Below are 22,059 nucleotides of genomic sequence, written 5' to 3'. Positions count from 1 at the left end.
GGAAAAATGAGATTGACACAAATCTGCAAGTGGAATCACAACTGCAAATTTCATTCTTAACCAATAAGGAGTCGGAGTTGGCAAAAACTGTTTGCAAGATGTTCATTCTGAATGCTTGGAGGCATCGTATCAAGCAAACATCTTCTCTTCAAACCCAACTAACGACGCTGAGAAATGAAGTGGACAATCTGAAAATCCAAAAGACTGTTTTATATGAATTGTCTGCTAAAGGACATGATAGACTTCAAATATCTAGAAGAGAAGTGAATAATCTGAAATCTTGCCTTCAGAACGGATGGAAAGAAAATGTTCAGTTGCAAAATGAAAATAACAATCTGAAAACTGAGAAAATAATATGGCAAAACAAAGAGGAGGAAATGATATGCAAAATGAAAACTATGAAGGATGAGTTGATTTTAACATCAGAGCAAAACAAGTATCTTAGGAGAGATTGTGACGATTTGGCGAAAACTCTTTCAGAATGCAAGCAAGATAACATAGAACTCCAAGACCGTCTAAGTAATGTTTCAGTTTGTCTCGAAGAAAAGGAGAAAAGTTTGAAAGAGATTCAAATTGAAAATTCAAATTTAATCTCCAAAACATCACAGTTAGAAAAGACAAATGATAAACTTATGGAAGAAATCAAAAATAAAGAAATGAAGATTGATAATCTGAAAAAGACAAAAGGAAATTTGAATGTATTGCTGAAAGTTTTTCAGATCATATGCACCATTCAGAACGAAAGCATTTTAAACTTAAAGCGGAATTTATCTGAACAGGGGAAACATCTGAAGAAACAGACTAAATCCTTTGAAAACTTGAGGAATATGGTTGAAAAGTCTGAAGCTGAAAAGGAAGAGCACATTAAAAACTGTACACAAGAGAGAAACAGAGTGACCTTTGAAGCAATTAAAAATTCATCAGTATATTTATCATTTAACAACCCTAATCCTGAGAGACAAATTAATCCGTTCTTTTTGTGATATGGTAAGTTATTGTAATTAATTGTTATGAATTACTCTCATTTATTAAGCCTATATTCCTGGCATTTCTAAAAATTATATATAAATCTTTTAGGAACTTGTATAGCTTTAGTGAGTGTAATAATTAAAAATGTAATTTAAACTATTAACCTAAACGTTTTTTTTTATAGCAACATTATTAAGTTAACACAGTTAGTTTTTAGCGAATTTCCCATATAGGGAATAAGCTATTACCGTAGTACTCATGGTAAGACCTGGACCCGGGACCGATTTATTTTTTTCATTTTGAGGTCCCTAGAGGCCAAAAACACCATCCGTTCAAATTCATATATATATATATATATATATATGTCCGTCAGCACGATAACTTGAGCAAAAATGATCCGATTTTGATGAAATTTGGTACAAACGTGTAAACCTACATTTATTCGAACGAGTTCGCGAACCAGCATGATCGGACTATGGGAACTGGGGTTTATGGGGGGTTTTATGGGGTAAAAATAGGTTTTTCCTATTTTTGACCCTAAAAACACAAAATTTTACAATTTATTTCCTAACCATTTTGTAGAGCTTAAAAAACAAATAATTTAGTATTCTGAAGCGTTATTGTGCGCCTAATGGTTACAGAGAAAATTCCAAAAAATTGTAAATTTAAAATCCCTATGTTATTCTTATGGAGAATAAGTCAACTGTTCAGTTTACTTGTTTATGAACATATTTTGATCGAATTTGGAAAATACATTCATTTCTTACTAAACTATTAACATTAAAAAACCACCTTTTTACCCTCCCTGTTGCAGCAAACCTAAGTACTCGTTAAACTAATTCTATTTAAATAGGGAATAAATATGATATTTTTAAGGAGGCATTTTAATGTGAAATCCTATCAGGCTAATGGAAATTCGCTTAGTCTGCAGGTTTACTGCGGCAGGGGTATTTTTCTTTACACTTTTACTTAGTACTGAATCACTTGATCAATACAAATAAAATCTTAAATAAACTTATTACTTATTCCTTATTACATTATGACTATTTTGGTAACTAAGTGCCTTCTTGTGTCAAGTTTTGCTAATGACGTAGAGTTCAGTATGGATTTTAGAATTTTAGTACCTACTGTTTATAAATACTTGGATATATCATTTTTGATATTACAGAAATTACATAAATGGACAAAACTATTGTCAAACGTATGTTTCCGATCTTTGGGAAGAATATTTTAATTTTTCTTGCAATAAAAAATCATGCTTGGGTTACTTTTTAACAGAAAAGTTGCATTAACTTTTGAAACATAATTTTTACAGGAATGGGGATTGCACTGTTTTTTGTAGAATTATAAGGACCTTTACTGACAAATTTCAATCAAAATTGTTTGTTTTTATTCAAACAAACAAACAAAAATAAACTTTGTTTTACTTAACGTAACATAGTTGTCCATCAATATTTTTCTTATTTCTGGTATTGTACATATGTTCGTATATACCATGGCAAAAAGTGGTTCGGATTCCACTCTAAACTGTAGGTCCCTTAGTTGCCATTAGCTGTATGGGCTATTAATTAACAGCTGTGTCTAAGGATTATGTCGGCCTTAGTCACTAACAAGACTACAAGATCGCGCCACTCATCCCACACTCATCTCCATTCATACTTGGCTTAAAATACCTACATTTGTATGGTCGCCATTTCAAAGAAAAGTATAAAGTATACCCCTACAAATAAGTGACTGGAGATCATTTTTTACATGCACAACTGAAACAAAAACATACAAACTACAAACAGTCATGATTTCCTCATTTACAAAGAGGAGGTCTGAAAGGGGCATCATACTCAGCGTTTGCTAGGATTCTTACAGCTCTTTTTTGTATTAGCATTACATCATTAATTTCAGCAGACCCACCCCAGAGTCTGAGCCCATACAAAAGAACTCCTTGAAAAAAAGCTAGATAGGCTTTTTTTAACAGTTTTTATTTAGACAACTTTTTAGACTTCTCAAAAGGAAGATAGCTCTGGAAAGTTTACTGCAAACCAAGGTTATATGAGGGCTCCAAGTAAGTTTTGTATCAATGCAAATACCCAAGAGCTTAACAGAGGTCACATATCTTGTTTAATATTTTTCAGCGTAAAGACCAAAGATTGTGTTTTGGTTTCATTGAGGAGACAAAAAGTTAGCATGGAACCAAACCGATGCCTGTACAAGGGATTGCTCCATGAGTTCCTCAAAATTTTGAAAATTTTTTGAGCTGAACGAGCAGTGTTGTGTCAGAGACCACACCACATTCAACATGACCAATTGTGTAACAGAAATTAACCTCTTTGACTATTCTCCAATCACTTATTTTTATATAGCTATAAGACGACATTTCACTGATAAAGATCCACTGTTGTCTAGGGTTTGGGATTTTGTGTTGTGTGGGTGGCGTGAAATTGTAGACCCAAAGTTAATTTCATTCCAGAGAAGGAGTGATAAACTGTCAGTGGATAAAAATTTCATTTTATGGGACAGTAGAGTGGAAGCTAAGAAATTGCAAGGTAAAGTCATCCAGATATTGCATGAAGAGTAATACTACTTTCTGGCTCCCTGTATTACCATTTATAGAAACTAACCAACGCTTTATCGACGTTTTTTTCCTTGTGTGCCATGGTGGCACCTTTTAACACGCTCCCATAAAAATATACTTTACAACCATATAATCAGGTCTCATATCTCACCATTGCACTTTCTTATTTAAAACTCACAGTTCTAATTTTCCATAGAGAGGAAGGCCAGCTTGTTAAATTTGACTTTAATCTCATAGGTGAACACCTGCTGGATATTCACCATATATATGGATATTCACCGTATATATATCCATATATATGGATATACGTCATCAAGATGGTGGATAGATCAGTTCGGCATCCATGTCGTGCGTGTTCTAAAGCCGTGAATAAAATTAAACCCGGTATTAAGTGTGAAGGATTATGTGAAAAAGTATTTCATGTTACTTGTGCGGGGCTAGGAAATAATGATTTTCGTGCTGTCCAGGATCTTGGTGACAAAATACGATGGATTTGTACGGATTGCGATGCAAGGTTAGCCAAGATTAAAACCTGTAATTTGACAATCGATGACTATTGCAACCTTTATGAATGTGTTGGCAAAATATTTTCTGTTTTGAATGAATTGACAAGTAATCATTTGATTATAAATGAAAAATTGAATTTAATGATTGACGAAAATAATTGCAGGTTAAATAAAAATGTGACTAAACCGGAAGATGACGTCATTATTGATGTGCAGACAGAACCATTGACAGAACATCATGATTTGAGCAGGGTTGCCATTCGTACTCATATTGAAGAACTAGATATTGAAGCGGATTTAAACCCAAATGAACCAGTCCAGAACGACAATACGTTAACTAATGTTGGTAATACGTCTACTGAAAGTGATCGTCCTTTAGCTGGGAAGAGTAGTGACGGATCTGCATCAGCTGCAAGCCTGGCAAAATCGGGATTGAAAAACAGTTATTCTGAAGTAGTGAAAAATGTTAACACTAGTCTGAAGGAAGATGTTGCAAGTAAATATCTTGGTGAAAATGATGGTTTTATTTTTCAGCGACTAAGAAAAGATCGTAATGTAAATAGGCCTAATCATAACAAGAGGGAATCTCGCTTCAAGAATCTTGAAAATAGTAATGCTGGACATGAGCAGGTTAGGCCTAATAGGAAAAGTTTAGTACCTGCTAAACAACATAACGTGTTGCGAAATAAAGCGATCATAGGTAAAGCTAAATCTGCAGGACCACTTGTTGTGGCAGAGAGGAAGTCTTGGTTATTTATTTCTAGGTTGGGTCCCAGTGTAAAGGCCGAGTATTTGGTTGATTATATTAGTAGCTTGGACCAAATTGAGAGCACTCAGATCCGCTGTGAACAGATTCCTACTAAGAATAAAGAAGATTATTCGTCATTTAAGGTAGGTGTGCCTTTTGATCTTGCAGAGAAACTGCTCGATAGTGACTTGTGGCCTGAAGGAATTCTAATAACTAGGTTCTTGACGCCTCGTAACCGCAGACATTGGTCTAGGCCTAGCCTTGAAAACAAAGATAGAGATAGGCTTGACTCTCAAGGTAGTGCCTCAAAAAACGGGCAATAGGCCCTAGGCCTAGCTCATCTAGCCCTCGGATACGTAACTGTAATATTAGGTTTAAGCTTGATTTTATTAATATTAGGTCAGTTTTTAACAAGATTGAGGACTTGGAAGTTATTTTGCATAAGGAAAAAAGCGATGTGTTGTGTGTTGCTGAGACATGGTTAAACAATGACAAGATTAATTCTTTCAAAGTTTCTGGCTACAAAACAATTTCTTGTTACAACAGACCAAACCGCACAGGTGGCGGTGTTGCATTGCTTTTAAATACTGACTCTAGGCTATGTATAAAGCCTCTGCATATATGTGACCAAGACAATATTTGTTGCGAAGGAACATTTGAGTTTTGTATGGGCCTACTGAAATATAAACATTTGCAGTTTATTATAATTGTAATTTATAGAACCCCGATGAAAGAAAATTATCTGGATTTTGTTGACCGCCTTGATTTATTGTTGTCTGTTCTGAGGAGCAAATTTGACTATCCCTTTTATATTTGTGCTGATTTAAATGTAAATAACCTTGAAAGCTCTTGGGAAAGGGATTTTTTAGAGGACCTGATTGAAAGCCATAACCTCAACAGTATTTTTAAGGGGCCTACCAGAATTTGTGGTGATTCAATCACTCAACTTGACTACCTAATTGTTGACAACTGTATAGCCAAGGAGTTTCATGCGCCCCGAGCTGACCCAACTTATGTTTCTGATCACCACTATCTGTCTGTTTATGTATTGTGTGACAGTGATGCTAAAATTAAAGAGCGCAGGACCTTTCGGAGGAAATTTAACGCTACCACTCTGGACACATTTCAAATATTAACGAGAAATGAGGATTGGGTGCATGTTGGCATTTTGCAAGATTTAGATATTGGCCTAGACATTGTTTTTGATAACTTTTATGAATTGTTTAAATATATCTTTGATGTAAGCTTTCCTGCCTTAACCTGTAAGAATAGAAATGAACCTAGCTCTTCTTGGATTGGTAATGATGTTGTACTCTCGCATGAGACTCTTTTGCAAATGTATTGGGACACAAGGTCGCAGGGTTGTTCAGAAGATGTTAAAAGGGCCTACAGAAGGGCCAAACGGCAGCATTCGTCTCTTGTTACTATGACAAAAAAGTCTTATTTTAGTAATAGAATTCTAAACTCAAAAAATACTAGTAAGGAGTCATGGGCTGTGGTCCGTGCACTTTGTGATGAAGATTATGAAACACATACTAACTTAAGCTTGAAAATTGATAATGTTGTTGTGACAAACCCCCAAACAATTGTAAATCACTTTTGTGAGTTCTTTTATGAGGAAATTTCTAGGTTGGCAAATGACAATTGTGCTCCTGAGCTCCCTGTTGACTTAGGTGAGGGACGCTTTTTTCTCACACATGCTACTGTTGCTGAGGTGAGGGAGGTGGTAAATTCACTGGGATCCAAGAAAAGTTCAGGTGTTGATGAGATACCATGCAGCCTCCTCAAGCTTTGTAATGAAAATGTTATTGAAGCCCTCACAAATTTAATAAATAAATCCTTTGAAACTGGCTGTTTTCCTACAAAGTTAAAAACATCTAAAGTAGTACCTGTGTATAAAAAGGCTGATCCACTTGCCGTTAGTAATTATCGCCCGATTTCTGTGCAACCATGTGTAGGAAAAGTATTTGAAATCATTTTTTTGAAGAGATTCCTTAGGTTTATAGAATTAAATAATATATTGACTGAGAGTCAGTTTGGGTTCCGAAAACATATGTCTACATCTGATGCTGTCTTTGCCCTCCTGAGGAACATCTATAACCACCTGGATCTTTCTGAGAGCCTTTTATGCCTGTTTTACGACATGACCAAGGCCTTTGACCTACTAAACCATAGTGTCCTGCTTCGTAAACTACTTTCCCTGGGAATTGCAGGAAGACCTCTGCATTGGATATTCTCTTATTTAAGAGACCGCCACCTGGTCGTATCACTCAAGCATTTGGGGAATGACAATACTCTACGCACATATAAGTCGGCTCCATCCCCTGCCATGAATGTGGGTGTCCCACAGGGATCAAATCTAGGGCCTCTATTGTTCTTGCTCTATGTTAATGACCTACCTGGCTCCATAACATCTGGGAATGTGTGGCTTTTTGCTGACGATGTATGTCACCTAATCTGTAACTCTGATCGTGTCAGTCTTATTGAAGATACTCAATCTAGTCTAATTGAAATGCAAAATTGGTGTAACGAAAACTGCTTGATCTTGAACTCTGATAAGACAAACCTTATAGAATTTTACAATAGGAAAAAACCTGAACCAGCTCCTCAACTAGTGCTAGATGGGGTTGCACTCACTTCCCGTGAAAAAGTAAAATATCTTGGCCTGCACATAACTGAAAATCTAAAGTGGGATGTACATATTAATTCAATAGCTTCAAGATTAAGATCTGTAATCAATTTAATTACTAGGCTCCAGAAATTGGTCCAGACTGACATTTTGTTAAAAGTTTATTATGGATGTTTTCACAGTATAATATCTTATGGAATAGTATTTTGGGGAGGTAGTACCATGGCCAATAGGATCTTTCTCCTCCAGAAACGAATTATTAGGAGAATGTGTGGTGCTCAACGTCTTGCTCACAGTAGGCCCCTATTCAAGGACCTTGGAATTTTAACCCTCCCATCACTATTTATTTTAGAATCTGCCATCTTGGTGAGAAATAATCCGGACATCTTTTTCACAAACAATCTGGTCCATCAGTACAACACGAGAAGAGCTAATCAAGTACATGTACCCCAAGTTAACTCAACTTTGGCCAGCAAGAGCCCATATTTTAGTAGTGTCAAGATCTACAACTCACTGCCAAGGAACATTATCCAAGAGCAAAATTTCAATAAATTTAAGAAGATGTTAAAAGAATATTTATGTGAAGCGGCCTATTTTAAAGTAGAAGATTTGTTCAATTAGGCCTATTATTGTTTATCTACCCATTTGACGACCACGTCGCAGGAGCGATGCTAGTGGGACATCATCAAGTATCAAGTAAGTATCAAGTAAGTATATCTCTAAATTTAAACACAGAACTCTGACTGACTGTAAATTTGTAAATTAAAAATCTCGGTTTTTGTGTCTACTGTAGTTCTTGTCCTGTGACACTGACCGCTACATGACAAGATTGTTTTATTTGGCTAAATGAAGGCGTAACAGTGAAAAAATAAGAAACAAATTGTAAACAAAACATGACCTCTATAATAAACATTGCATAGATTTATTTCTGTCCGTAAAGAAATAAAACTAAAATTTGGGCTTAAGCTGTTCCATAAGTATGACAAATCTACTAAATATGTTTTGATCATAGATCAAACATTAAGTCCCTTAGAATATTTGTCATCCTTCTTGAAAAGCTGAAGCAAATTTTATTGCTATTCATCTATGCTGACTTTAGAGGTTGTGTTTTTTTTACAATAGGTGTGTTTCTTAATTGTTATTTCATTTCATTTATTTAAAACCTAATTTAACCAAATAAAACTATCTATTATAAAAATAACTGGTCTCCTAGTTATATAACCAAACAGTAAAGCACAAATCTTAAAATTGCCGTAATAAAATAGAAACGAGATTTCGTTTACACTATAGCGATCAGTGTCGACGTATATGAACTAGACACGTAAAACAAGCTTCAAAATCAACAATGGGATGAGAAGTCTACTTATGCTGCATAGTCTACGGTTTTATCTATGAAAAAGTATTTTTACACCGGTATTACACATTACAAAATAAATATTATACAATAGTTATCATGCATAGCATAAATAAGCAACACGAGCAACATCAAGCTTATGATAATATATTTCAGCTTACGTAATTAAAGTAAAACAGCAGATACAAAAAGTTATTCTATTATTCAACAAAAAACCATTTCATATATAGGCTACATCTATTTTATCGGTTTTATCTATGAAAAAGTATTTTTACACCGGTATTACACAATATTACAAAATAAATATTATACAATAGTTATCATGCATAGCATAAATAAGCAACACGAGCAACATCAAGCTTATGATAATATATTTCAGCTTACGTAATTAAAGTAAAACAGCAGATACAAAAAGTTATTCTATTATTCAACAAAAAACCATTTCATATATAGGCTACATCTATTACATATGTCGTCCAGGAGTAGAAAAAAATTGAAATACTTTTGGTTTTGCTACGTTGGCTGCACTTAACGCAACTTCTTATTGCCGACTGCCGAGTAGCGGCTGCTAGTCCATACGATAATTTGAGGACCATTGCACGATAATTTTTTTGTCTACTCAGGATCGATCAGCTGTCCCATCCGCTATGACGTAATTCCCGCGCGTTATAAGCTATGCCACGTTTTTAAAATTATAAGCTATAGAACAAACGAGATATTATAAGCTGCAGCATATTTGAGCTATACCATTATAAGTTATGCCACATTTTAAGAAAACCGTTATAAGCTATGCCACATTTCTACGATTATAAGCTATGGAACAATTTAAATTTTCCATTATAAGCTATGCCACATTTTCAAGATTATAAGCTATGCAACATATTCGCAATTATAAGCTATGACATTATAAATTATGGCATCGTACCGATCGCAAGATCTCAGGTTCAAGTCACATTCTCACGGGCAAAGACCTGGCTGAGAACAAGCCAGGCATAAGGCATAGATTGAATTTCGATCTGGAATGCACGTAGAAGAAATTGTAACCGATGGGAACAGTCGACGAGAAACAATATTGTTCCCATCGATTCCAAGAAACTATACATGCATAAATAAATAAATTTTACTTACGGTCAGCACCACGCCCTCTCTGGAGGCTGGACATGAGGGGAGAAGCCAATGAGGACGATGATCGAAGATATTCCACGGATGATTGGAGGGTAGGCGTTTCTCGAAGACATCGGGGGAAGAACCAAACATCGAAGGAGGGAAAGGAGGTATTGGAGACGAAAAGTGTTCATCAGTCTTGGAGCGGTCTCAAGAAGTGGCACTTCAAAGAAGAAACCGTCGGGAGTCCCGGATCGAGTAGGGACAGTGACTTAACAGGATAGTCTGAAGCACCTGTTAAGATCCCGACCAGACTCGAGATCACGAGGACACAACAACCTCACGGCTATCTTCAAGACCAAAGGCCACCACCACACTACCAAGGACCAAAGCAACCCGAAGAGGGCGGCCCATAGGACGAGCGACCGACGACGAGAGGAAGGACTACGCTTGGATCATTGTGTCTCGAGCGAGCAACCCCGGAGCACCCAGGAGTCTACGCCCGCACCAAATGAACGCCCGGGGAACTTTTCAATCGTTGCCCAACTGCCTCGTCTTGTGGTATGTCGAAATATCTTCACTCATTTGGTCATAGTGTGCACAACTTAAATGTGAGGGAAAACTCCATAAAATATAACAAAATCTACATATAAATGAAATAAATAAACTATAAGAAAGATAAATTAAATTGAGGTAAACATCGAGTAAATGAAGTAGGTAGAATTACGTTAAGGTTCATATAAATACTAACCCTCAATTAAACTAAAAGGGGTCAACCTAAACAAGAGCAATTTGAAGTTTGAATAAAACAGGATTCAAATCGAATCCAAATAAATAAACCTGTTAGTTGGAATACAAATATAGACGTGTATATAATAATAATAAAGACAATTTCAAACATGTGTAGATAATTGAAAATTAGGGTGTTAACCACATAAACACGTATTTTAAATGCTTGTTTAGTTAGTATACAGGGTGTTTTTTTAAAAACTTGCATCTTTATTTATGTAAAAACCGCAATAGATAGAAATATGCAGTTTGCGGGAATCATCTATTGACGTAGGGGGCCCAATTGTTTTGAATTCAACGTTACATTCACATTCCCCCCCCTGCCATCAACTTTTTTTTTTTAAATAGCAAGATACCCCTTGTGACATATCAAATGAAAGAGCATGAAAAAAGAAAATGTTTGATGAAAAAAAATTAAAAATCGGTTCATAAATTTGCGAGATAATCCCCCCCTTCCACGGAACTTGTTTTTTTTTTTAATAGCAAAGTACCCCTTGTGACATATCAAATGAAAGAGCATGAAAAAATAAATTTTTTGGTGAAAAAAAAATTAAAATCGGCTTATGAATTTGTGAGAAAATCCCCCCCATTTTCCCCTACCCATAACTTGTTTTTTAATAGCAATGTACCCGCCCTTGTGACATATCAAATGAAAAATAAATTTCACCAAAAATTTTCTTCTTTCATGCTCTTTCATTTGATATGTCACAAGGGGTACTTTGCTATTAAAAAAAAATCAAGTTCCGGCGAAGGAGGGGGGGGGATATCTTGCAAATTTATGAACCGATTTTAAATTTTTTTTCATCAAACATTTTCTTTTTTCATGCTCTTTCATTTGATATGTCACAAGGGGTACCTTGCTATTTAAAAAAAATAAGTTGGGGGCAGGGGGGAAAGGGGGGGAATGTGAATGTAACGTTGAATTCAAAACAATTGGGCCCCCTACGTCAATAGATGATTCCCGCAAACTGCATATTTCTATCTATTGCGGTTTTTACATAAATAAAGATGCAAGTTTTTAAAAAAACACCCTGTATATTATCAGAGGGATGAACTAACTGTAAATATCGGTTTAGATTTAGGATAGGACATTGCAAGTGTTTACAACTTATATTTTAAATACATTTAAGTGTCAAGGGAAATATTTCATTCCATATCATTATACAGATTATAAAATCAAAACATAGGGTGTAAATATTCAATCATATCATTTCAATTGTGTTTGTGATTTTGCCATTCTCAATTATTATTATATCACTGTGTAACAATTATTTACTCTTTATTAACTCTTTATTTTATGTACTTATTTTATGTGTGCACATTTAGTTAGACTTATTAAATCATAGTATTATATAGTGGCGGGAATCACCGAATTAAAATAACCGAATCAATCGGTTATTGATGCTGAATAGACTAATTCGGTTATTTTATCCTGGTTCGGTTAAATTAGTCTTACCGTGCGATTCGGTGATTTAGTTATTTAGTTTGTCACATTATCAGGGAACAAAAATTTATTCGGCGATTCGTTCGACTAAAAATCGCCGATTGACGCTAAAAGACTAAATGCCATTCAGTTTCCCATAGGATAAAAATTAGTTGTGGTTTGTGACAGTGAATAATGACTAAAATTCATTCGGTGATTTATTCAACTAAAAATAACCGATTGACGCAAAAAATAACTGATTGATTATTCGGTCATGGAAACCATTCGGTTATCCCATCACTAGTATTATACTGCACTGGTGTTCACTTATTCCACGATCCTAGAGGTCCTCCATCTAGTGAGTACTCTACCCTAGCTACATTTTCCCCCTTTGGAGTAAATTTTTGTTTGGTAAAGGTTTTTGTAAGTTTCTTTTACCTCTTCAGAGGTGTAGAGGCCAGAGAGCTTTACAAGTGGAATGTCAATAGTTTTGAATAAAAAAAAATACATTTTCCGTATTTGATCACAATACGTTCATTCAAAATTAAACTGGAACAGTGTAGCCTACTTATTCTCCAAAAGAAACATGGGAACATTAAATTTAGCTTTTGTAATTTTCTCCTTAAAAGCATAACAATGATTCAATATAGGTACAGGTACTGAATGGTTTGTTTGGTTAATCTGTACAAAATTGTTTGGAATGAAATGGGGAAGTTTCATGTTTTTATCGTGTGAATTTGGAAAGAACAAGTTTTACCTCATAGTGTGAAAATTATGGTTTGTGAACTCTTTCAAATAAACACAGATTTACACATTTTTGTATCAAATGTTATCAAAATCGGATCAATTTTGTTCAAGTTATCGTGCTACTAGACATATGCTATATCGTTCAGATGGTGTTTTTGGCCTCTGGGGACCCCAAAACAAAAAAGTAAATCGGTCCCGGGTTCTCACTATGAGACCTACCATAATAGTTTATTCCCTTTTATGGGAAATTTGATAACACTGTATTCCCCATATTGGAAATTTGCTAAATGCAAGCCAGTCTATGTTGAAGACATTGAAGAAAAATGTTTACAGAATAATAATTAACCTATAAATCAACTATAACTATGATACAAGGCATGGCAAGTGGTGATCGATTTTGACTGGAGACTCCAATCATCAGACCAAATAGACATGTGATTCGCCTATTGGGTCTGACGACGATTGGAGTGTCTAATCAAAATCGATCCATATTTTGCATGTCTTGTGAGTCAACAGTAAGTGTAAAAATATTAAATAAAGACATATTTATTAAGTTTTTACTTTCTGTACGCTTTTTTATAACTTGTTATACATCTTCAGCCAAAGTGATGTGTTTTATAATGGAGGAGTGCTTTGGTGTGGTACCACAGACTCCTAGAGTTGTATCTTATATCGTTGGGTAGTAATAACAAACATATAAATAAAAAATAAACAGACTGTTTTATTGGACACTTGTTATAACATATTTAGAGTGCAACTTAAGTTTAAAGATTATAAATGGACACAAGTTGTTAATATTACAAACGTAACATGCATCTTGTAAACATAGTGTAACTGTTATTACAGAGTAAAATTTAGAATTCTAATTATGATACAGGATGGGAAACTGTTAACAGAGTAGAATAATGGACAATTCTTTGGTTAAATAAAAATTAATAAGAGAGACTTTGATTTAGGTACTTTTATTCAAAACGATATAGATCTCGCCAGTTCTTTTTGGATAAACAATTAGTTATTTTAATATTATCAGCATACAGTATTAAGAAACCATTACTAGTCTGAACTAGGTCTGGCTGATTTTCATCAACCTGCTGACCAGCCATCCTAAAGTACAATTTATAGAAATAAAATACATTTTAAAAGTTAAAACAATAAGTTTAGCGTAATTTGTGCACAATATTTCTCTGCACAGCCATTTTTCTAAACATACAACAGTCTCGTAGGTAACTACGGTATAAGTCAGAAGAACTGTGTTTGGTTAGAAGACTTAAGATTATAAAGTGAATAATAATCAAAAGCCCACACTACCTAGAATAACAATATGGCAGGTTATTTAAGAGATGTGCAGAAATCCACTGCTCATTAACAGTTATTTAACCTATCTGGTTATCAAATATTCGGTTCATATCATTTACCAGTACCACAATTGTATTCTAGGTATAGCAGAAAGCTTTGCTATTAGTTATAGGAAAAAGTGAAGTCCAAAGGTATTTATATATTCTTTGAAGAACAGTTCACCGTTAATTCACTCCATCATAGTTATCAATCGTTACAAACGATATAGAGGTTCGGTTTTGATTAGGCTAAGTTTGGTTATCGATTAACTCGATAATTTTAAGTTACATTATACGATGGGTGGGATATCAAAGTTTCGCCCAAATTTCTTCCTCTGAAATACATTAGTCCAGTTTCTTTTTTATTAGAAATATTTTCTCTTAAACAAGTAAACATTTAGGAAAGTTACAGTAAAGGGTCTTGTCTCAAACTAATGGATTTTATACAGCATTTTTATGGACTAAAATAATCTTCTTAGCAAGTATACTAAAATGTTATATTGTTAAAATAACACGTCACTGGAAATTGCCCTTTTGGATTTTGAAAATGACCTATTTTAATTTTCTGTTTTTAAAACTGAAATATATCTCAGGAAAAAATCATGATTTTACTTGGCTTTCATAAAAATTTAAACCTCATTGAACCAAAACTTTGTATGATACTTTTTACTGGGGAGTAAAAATTATTATAAAAAGTTTTAGTATCAACAATGTACTATTGCAGATATTTTTTAGATATGAGGGGTCACATCTAAAAAATATCTGCAATAATTTCCAAAACTATAAAATGTCTACCAATAAATTTAAGAGTGAACCCTTACCTTTTTAATGCATTGCCAATAATAAGAACTGTATAAATCTCAAGCACAAAAATACCATTGACAGAGTAAAAGTACTATGGGACGCTTATGGATGTAGAAAAAAAATTATAAGAGTTTTCAGCTCAAAAACAGAAACGTGACTAGTATTTTGCAGAATTAAATTACAAGCTACATAAAATCAATGTTAAGCTCAAATAAATAAAAATCTTACTTAAACATTAAAAACTCTCAAGTCTACAACAAAATATGTGCGTACAGAAATATTTTGTGCCTATAACTTTGTGAAAACGCTTAGGTATAACAGATCATTTGGCTCCTAAACTTACGTAAGATACAATTGTCAAGAATCAATTAAGTATGTGGTACACATAACACTACACTACTCGGTTTAGTTCAAGCGCAACAAATCTAAGAGAAAATATCTATTAAGTATTTATAATAAATAATATCAAAATATAGCTACAAGCTAGTTATACTGGTAACACTACAGTGTTTGGGGAATATAAGGACTTATATACACTGGGTTTGTTATATACATTTGAGATACACTTGACGATGTATACAATCTTTGGTAGGTAGGTAATAGTGTCATGATCCAATCACAGTTTGAATTCAAATCTGAGAAGTTGGGTGGATTTCATTATAATCTACTAAAAGAGGATTTGAAAAAAATATTTTAATGCTCATGTAGTAATCTAGCCTCAACTAACACAGTTGTGGTATTCATAGGCCTACGATCTTCGATTTAGCTACCGTAAACGATAGTACTTCTATAAACAATAAAAGAAACATTTAATTTTTAGACCTTGAACACTAGCAAGAAAAACATACTAAAAAAGCTAATAAAATGTATACGCATTACAATAGCAACCATAATTCGTTTGCACTCGCCAAAATTGTGCAATATGACATAATTGTGACGGCAAAACAGATTCTAACACATTTTTAATTAAATTTGATTCAAACCACAAAGTTGTTGTTTTGAAAGCTGCACTATGAAGAAATTTGCCGCGTTCACTATTTATCATTTACCAGAGAAAATTTAATTTGTAATACAATAAATCTATATACGTCAGCAATAATATATAATTGTCAACATAATTATTTCAACAAATACAAAAATAATTAATGTCTTTATCTACATAAATATACTGACTCTCTACGTAACACAAATCCCACTCGTATGATTGGACAAGACACTAGCAATGCCGAAGCACCTATTTACATATCACAACAGACATACATATATTACACGGCATATAGGCTATTCAGTTTGTACACATCAATATACAGCTATTGTATACAATAATTTTGTAACTTTAAAAGCTAACATCTAAAACTGTATACAAAAGTTTCACTCAGATAAATATTGGAGCATGCGAAAAATCAGAAATAGTTAAGATACAATGGCTTTCTTTAAACTGAAAACAAAAATCTTAAAAAAAAGTTTATGGACAACACCATTCCTCAAAAGAGGAAAAGATAGAAACATTTCATCACCCTTTCTGCAACTGTAAGCTCATATCTATGATTTGTCTCTATAGCTCTTACTTTCTACAAAAAAGCATTAAAAATTAAAAATATTAAAAAGGGGACAGTTCTGACTACATACAATTATTATTTTAATACTTTGGTACAAATTATCAACTTGTCCTTTTAAAAGGCTTGTATATTTAAACAAATCAATTCAGCTATAGAAAATACCTTTCCTCAAACTGCTCATGAAATTAAACGCCATTATTATCATTATGCTGAAAGCTTCTCTTTAAAACTTGTAAATAGGAGGGCACATTCCAACTTAATCAAAAATAAGTATAAACAAATAATTCCAGTATGGTTAAGTTAAGCACCCCATATAATAATGCAATATTGTTTACATACATATAAAAAAATATAAAACAACACCAGTAAATAAATGTAGTAAAAAACCATAAATATAAAATTAAAACTAAGAGCGCTTACTTTTACAAGCTGATTTAAAATTTACTTTAAAAATTTGAAAATTAAAAAAAAACATAATTGGTTTGCTAACATCCAGTTGAGGAGATATTTTAAAACGCAAATAAAGTTCTTAAAAGAGAGAAAAACAAATATTGATAAAATAACTAACCTTATTAACCAAGGTTTAACAATCAGTTTCAGCTACCAACAAACAAATAATCAATTTCCTATGATTAAGAACATAAAAATAACAACATAAGGATTGATATGAGAAAGATACCTAAACAAAATTGGTGGGTACCGGTAGTGGAACAATATGAGTCTCCAGTCTCTACAGTTCAGTACTGTTATATTTTTTTATTCTACTATAAATTTGTGTTAATTTATTCTTAAAAATTAAAATCTTTAATCATCTGAGTCCTTTGAGGCTAGTGGCCATCTTGGATTATTTAAAAAAAGCCGTTGAAGGGTTATTTATCATAAAAAATGTTTTTTAATACCAAAGTGATTGTAATTTAAATATCTAGTGCACTGTGAGATTAGAAATTGTCTTTGTAGTTTTGTAGTTGTTTACTAGGGGGGTCCATGGAGGCTAACGGCCATCTAGAATTTGCCCGCCGTAAGAGCAATGTTAATTTGATTCATTTCAAACCGCCGCTGAAGAGTTATTTACCATCTCAAAATATTTTTTCAATTACCAAAGTGATTGTAATTTAAATATCTAGTGCACTATGAGATTTAGAAATTTTCTTTCTACTTTGGTAATTGTTTTATGAGTTATAACATCTAGGCTCCAAGGACTCTTGACCACATAAACAAAACCTTGCATCGACAAAATGGGTGGGTTGGATTAAATTGTTTCTCAATCATAATATAAAGCACATAATTTTGGTTAAAACCTCTGAAAAGTTTTCACAAACATGCATCATCTTGTCTGCTCAATAAAATAAAACAATAATAGAACATAAAAATAGCTCAGATAAAAAAATAATGCCCAGTTCTTAAAATTAATTAAAATATAAACTGTTTATATTCATCATGTTAAAATGGTTTATAGGCCTACTTTCAATCAACTTAACTACAGCCATTACTCAAATAATATATCTTACCTTTCCCCATAAAACTGAAGAATTTCACAACTAGAGAGAATTAAAATATATGTGGTAGTAACATAATAAAAGCCCATTCCTCAGTTTCGCCTTTGTAATGATGAAAATCATTAGTTCACCGAAGGTATTTACCTAAAAATAAAGCACGCAAAAAGCACAATAGAGGGTTAAAAAGTAAAAATCGTAACATCACATTCTATACCTTACGCTATGGTAAAAATAAATAATACTATAGACTATATAAAGATTCAACAAATAACAGACTAACTGTCGTTCAGCATGTACACGAAGCTGATCGGAAACATCCCTTTGACAGACGGGTCCCGCTCCAGCGCACCTTCCATCCAGTTCTCGTCTTCGGTGCTGGAGGACGTGACGAGGATGATGTCCCCCTCCTTGAAGGACAATTCGTCCTCGTTGTCCGCAGAACAGTCGTAAAGTGCTTTGCACCTCGGAGGTCGCGTCACTGTACTCGGCTGCTGTAATGTTTGCTCCAATGGGCAGTAGAAGTATGGCTGCAGAAAACAATTTATTAATTGTATGGCAATGTGAAACTTCTTATTGCAGTTGATTTGTATTACGGTTGCGCTTTGACTTTTAGGCCGTCGACACACGGGAAGACTGTTTTCCAACTGATATCGGCAACCAGTTGGACAAACTAGTCGCCAGCGTCCCGACCAATGTAGTTAGGTGGGACAGTGCACACGGTGCGACTGCGATGCGACCAGTTGAGGACCAGTCGGCGATCAGTCGTTAAGCAACCGGACCTGCCGGTTGCTAGGTGATTTCAGTCGCCTGGTTTGAACAACTTTTCGCATATTTGTATTGCGCTTTTCAAGGATCGGGCATACCAACTGTGATAACTCTTCGTAAGTACTTTTTGACATCCTGTTCATAGACTGAAATTTTGCGTCAGTTTCTTTTAATGCAGCGGCAGCTACAAAGAGCCTACATTTAATATTTGTTTTAACATAAGGATGTACCCAATACCTTCTACGTTCTTGATTTTCTATTAAACACCAGGGCTTCTTAATCACTACCACTCATTTCAAACACCATACACAGTACACAGTATCGTTATAACAAAATTAGAGCTGATTTACTGTCTCAACTCAACTACAGTCGCGCCCGTGTGCAGATTTAACCAACGCAACTGCAATCGTAATCGCGTCACAAAAATTGGTTCAACTTTAGTTGGGTTTCAGTCTTCCCGTGTGTCGACCGCCTTACATAGATTGGGTTGCGTTTATTTGACCTAATCAAACCCTCAATTAGGATGAGTAAATTTGTTTTGGTCGATTATTAGCCTCAGCACCACCTATTCATAATCATAGTTTCAGATATTTTTATTCAAAAGTTAGCCCCAGGGGCCTGGAATTGTTACCTCCTCAGGACATGCTAGTTGAACTTAATCTCTTAAAAAAATTCTTAATCAACTACTTGTTTGTTCTTAAAAATATAAGTTTTCAATGGTTTTTTAAAAATTGGTTGAAGTCTGTTATTTTTAAAGCATGTTATCCAGCAAAAAGATCAGATGACTCAACCCGGTGTATGACGGTTTCCTTTAAAAATTTAAAAGTTATGACATGCAGCTAAGGTCTTATGTTGTTAACTCATTAAAAATTTAAGTAAAAATAGATCTAGTTGGTCCTTTTAAAACTTTAGATATAGAATGTAAAGTTTTTGTCTCAAAGAGAAAATAAGATAAGACAACAATTGCAAACTATGAGGAGGTTCTTATGTTTAAACAGTTGGATGTTTAATATCTTGACTCTAACAGTGATTTATTGTATATAGTAGAAGACTGGTTCTGATTTTGCTAGAGGAAATCAGGATTATTATTTTTCAAAAAATGATCGAAACAATAAAATTCAATAATACAAGATCAAATTATATTACAGCTTCACAAGGAACCATATTCAGTATCTTACTGCAATCAACATTTTAGAAATCATTTTAGAAATAAATTCAATTTTGTGTCCATTCATCAGTCAATTACAATAATTTAAGGTTCAAAGAAATAATGAATTCAAATAATGTTTCGTACATTACTTGGTGAATGATAAAACATTGAAACTTAAAACCACTGTCTAAAATTAAAATTAAATAAGCGATGCAAAAAATAAGCCTCATTAATGATTTGTTTATTTTTTAAATCAGCATTAAGGTAAATGCATACGTTTTGGTATTATTTAAGTTAATACCAGTAAAAATACTCAACAAACCAAAAGTAAGTAGTAATTAAAAACAAATAAGTAAGAACTTTTAGTTTAAGCTAAAATATGATTTTATACAAAAAGATAAAATACTAAAAACTCACAAAACATTATTACCACTGTCATAAGCACCATCAATTAATTAAAAAACAAAATCATCATTAAACAAAATAGTACAAGCAAATGTAACGTGAAAAATTAACTTATTTGTGAAAATGGAAATGCTGAAAAATATTAATATCTATCTAAAAATCAAATAAACGATGATTACAGATCCATGCCGAACCAAAAGTAACAACTGAGCATGATGGGAACGGTCCATGCAACAACACTAACAGGAGGCAAGTTTACCTCACTCTCTTCTGCATAACTCTCGAGTTTTGAGCATTCAGGTTTTTTCTGAAAATTTTTAATTTAATTGACTTAAAACCCAGTTAAAAAAAATTGTTATACTTTATTTCTTATTTATATAGGTTGTAAAAACTACCTTTACAAAAAACCCCAAAATGGGAAGTGATCATGAAGAAGTGGATTAAAAGTATTATCCAATAAATAAAACAACACAAATATTTGCAATTATCAATTTAAAGTTGTTTTAGCAAGTTACTGTAATAAGATTGTGAAAACATTTTTTTAATTTAAGACTATATCTTTATGATTAAGATTTTAAATCCCTGCATTTTAGAGTCTTCATCACCCTCGGTATAGTTGCGTTTTGGGGATATGGCCTTGGGGGGAGGGTGTTGAGGACAAGCGGGTAGCCCGGGGTCATTATGAGTGTCATCCTGAATACATTGTAAACACCTGACTACTAAATCAACACGGTGATTCATCTGGCGCCTGACCCAAGTTTTGTAAAAGGCTAGTAGCGCAGTAGCCTCCGACTAAACATGTTAATTTCATCCCCCTTTTCGGGCACTTTTTTTCAAAAGATTTTCTTGAAATTTGGTTTTAATGTAGTTGGATATATTAGAGCTCTTATGCATCATAAACTTGAAAAAATAAAAAAATAATTAGTTTTATCAGTGTTTAAAAGTATACAATAGATACTTTGTAAAAGATTTAATTTTTAGATTATTTTTTTTATTTTTTTGTACTTACTATTGATTTTCTTGGATATGTATGAGGGCCCTAGAACCAACATTAATCTGTAAGGGTAAAAAGTTTTAACATTACATCTTTACACATGCCATCCGGAGCGAGGGACGTCCAACGTCCAAGGCATGTTTTTATTGTTTTTGCAGGGGTGAAGAAGACTCCTAACTTTCACAATTTTGTAACATTAAAATCACTAACCTTTTCTTCCAACGGACACCATGTGTAAACATTCATGATTTTATAATCTGATTACTCGTATGGGCACCATTGTTTTACACTTTATCACAAGTATAATAATTTCTATAAAGGAGTGAGCACAAGTAAGTTTACCTTGCGTGGGGGAGGCACGGGGTTGTTGTGGGCTACGGAGGACTCAATGTCAGACATGAGGGAGGAGATACTCTCCGTGGACTGGCCGTTGGACAGACGGGAGGACGGCAGAGATGTAGGCGCAGGCGGGGGAGGACCTCTAGGCCTCTGGATACCACCTTTTAAATATATCGCTTGTTAATATTGGTTGAAAAACTATATTATAAATATTTCAGCTTGAGACCTTAAAAACATAACATACAACATATAATTTTTATATATGTTCCCAATGTTAGGATTTTATATCAAACAACTAAAACTTGGTAGGAAAGTCTGATGCTTGGTGAATAGGTAAAATATTTCGGCTGACAGATATTTATTTACATCGCTATT

General features: G+C 33.8%; 1 protein-coding gene across 4 annotated transcripts in view; it reads right to left on the bottom strand.

Moving 5' to 3' along the window:
* Nucleotides 1-13,539: 13,539 nt before the first annotated feature.
* The window catches only part of LOC128988927 (arfGAP with SH3 domain, ANK repeat and PH domain-containing protein-like), a 36,376-nt gene continuing 27,856 nt past the window's right edge, over nucleotides 13,540-22,059 (bottom strand). For 2 of the 4 annotated variants that reach the window (XM_054410709.1, XM_054410710.1), the window contains exons 17-19: nucleotides 21,688-21,845; nucleotides 20,611-20,658; nucleotides 13,540-18,558 (exon numbers count right to left, since the gene is read on the bottom strand). In XM_054410709.1, coding sequence (XP_054266684.1) covers nucleotides 18,307-18,558; nucleotides 20,611-20,658; nucleotides 21,688-21,845 — 458 coding nt within the window. In that variant the 3' untranslated portion in view covers nucleotides 13,540-18,306. The remainder of the gene's footprint in view (nucleotides 18,559-20,610; nucleotides 20,659-21,687; nucleotides 21,846-22,059) is intronic. The other 2 variants (XM_054410711.1, XM_054410712.1) reach the window with 1 other exon arrangement.

This window comes from Macrosteles quadrilineatus, unplaced genomic scaffold (assembly GCF_028750875.1).
Source record: "Macrosteles quadrilineatus isolate MER2022 unplaced genomic scaffold, UCM_ALF_1.0 Scaffold_3__2_contigs__length_128488019, whole genome shotgun sequence".
NCBI classification, from domain to species: Eukaryota; Metazoa; Arthropoda; class Insecta; order Hemiptera; family Cicadellidae; genus Macrosteles; species Macrosteles quadrilineatus.
This window is presented reverse-complemented; position numbering and strand designations above follow the sequence as displayed.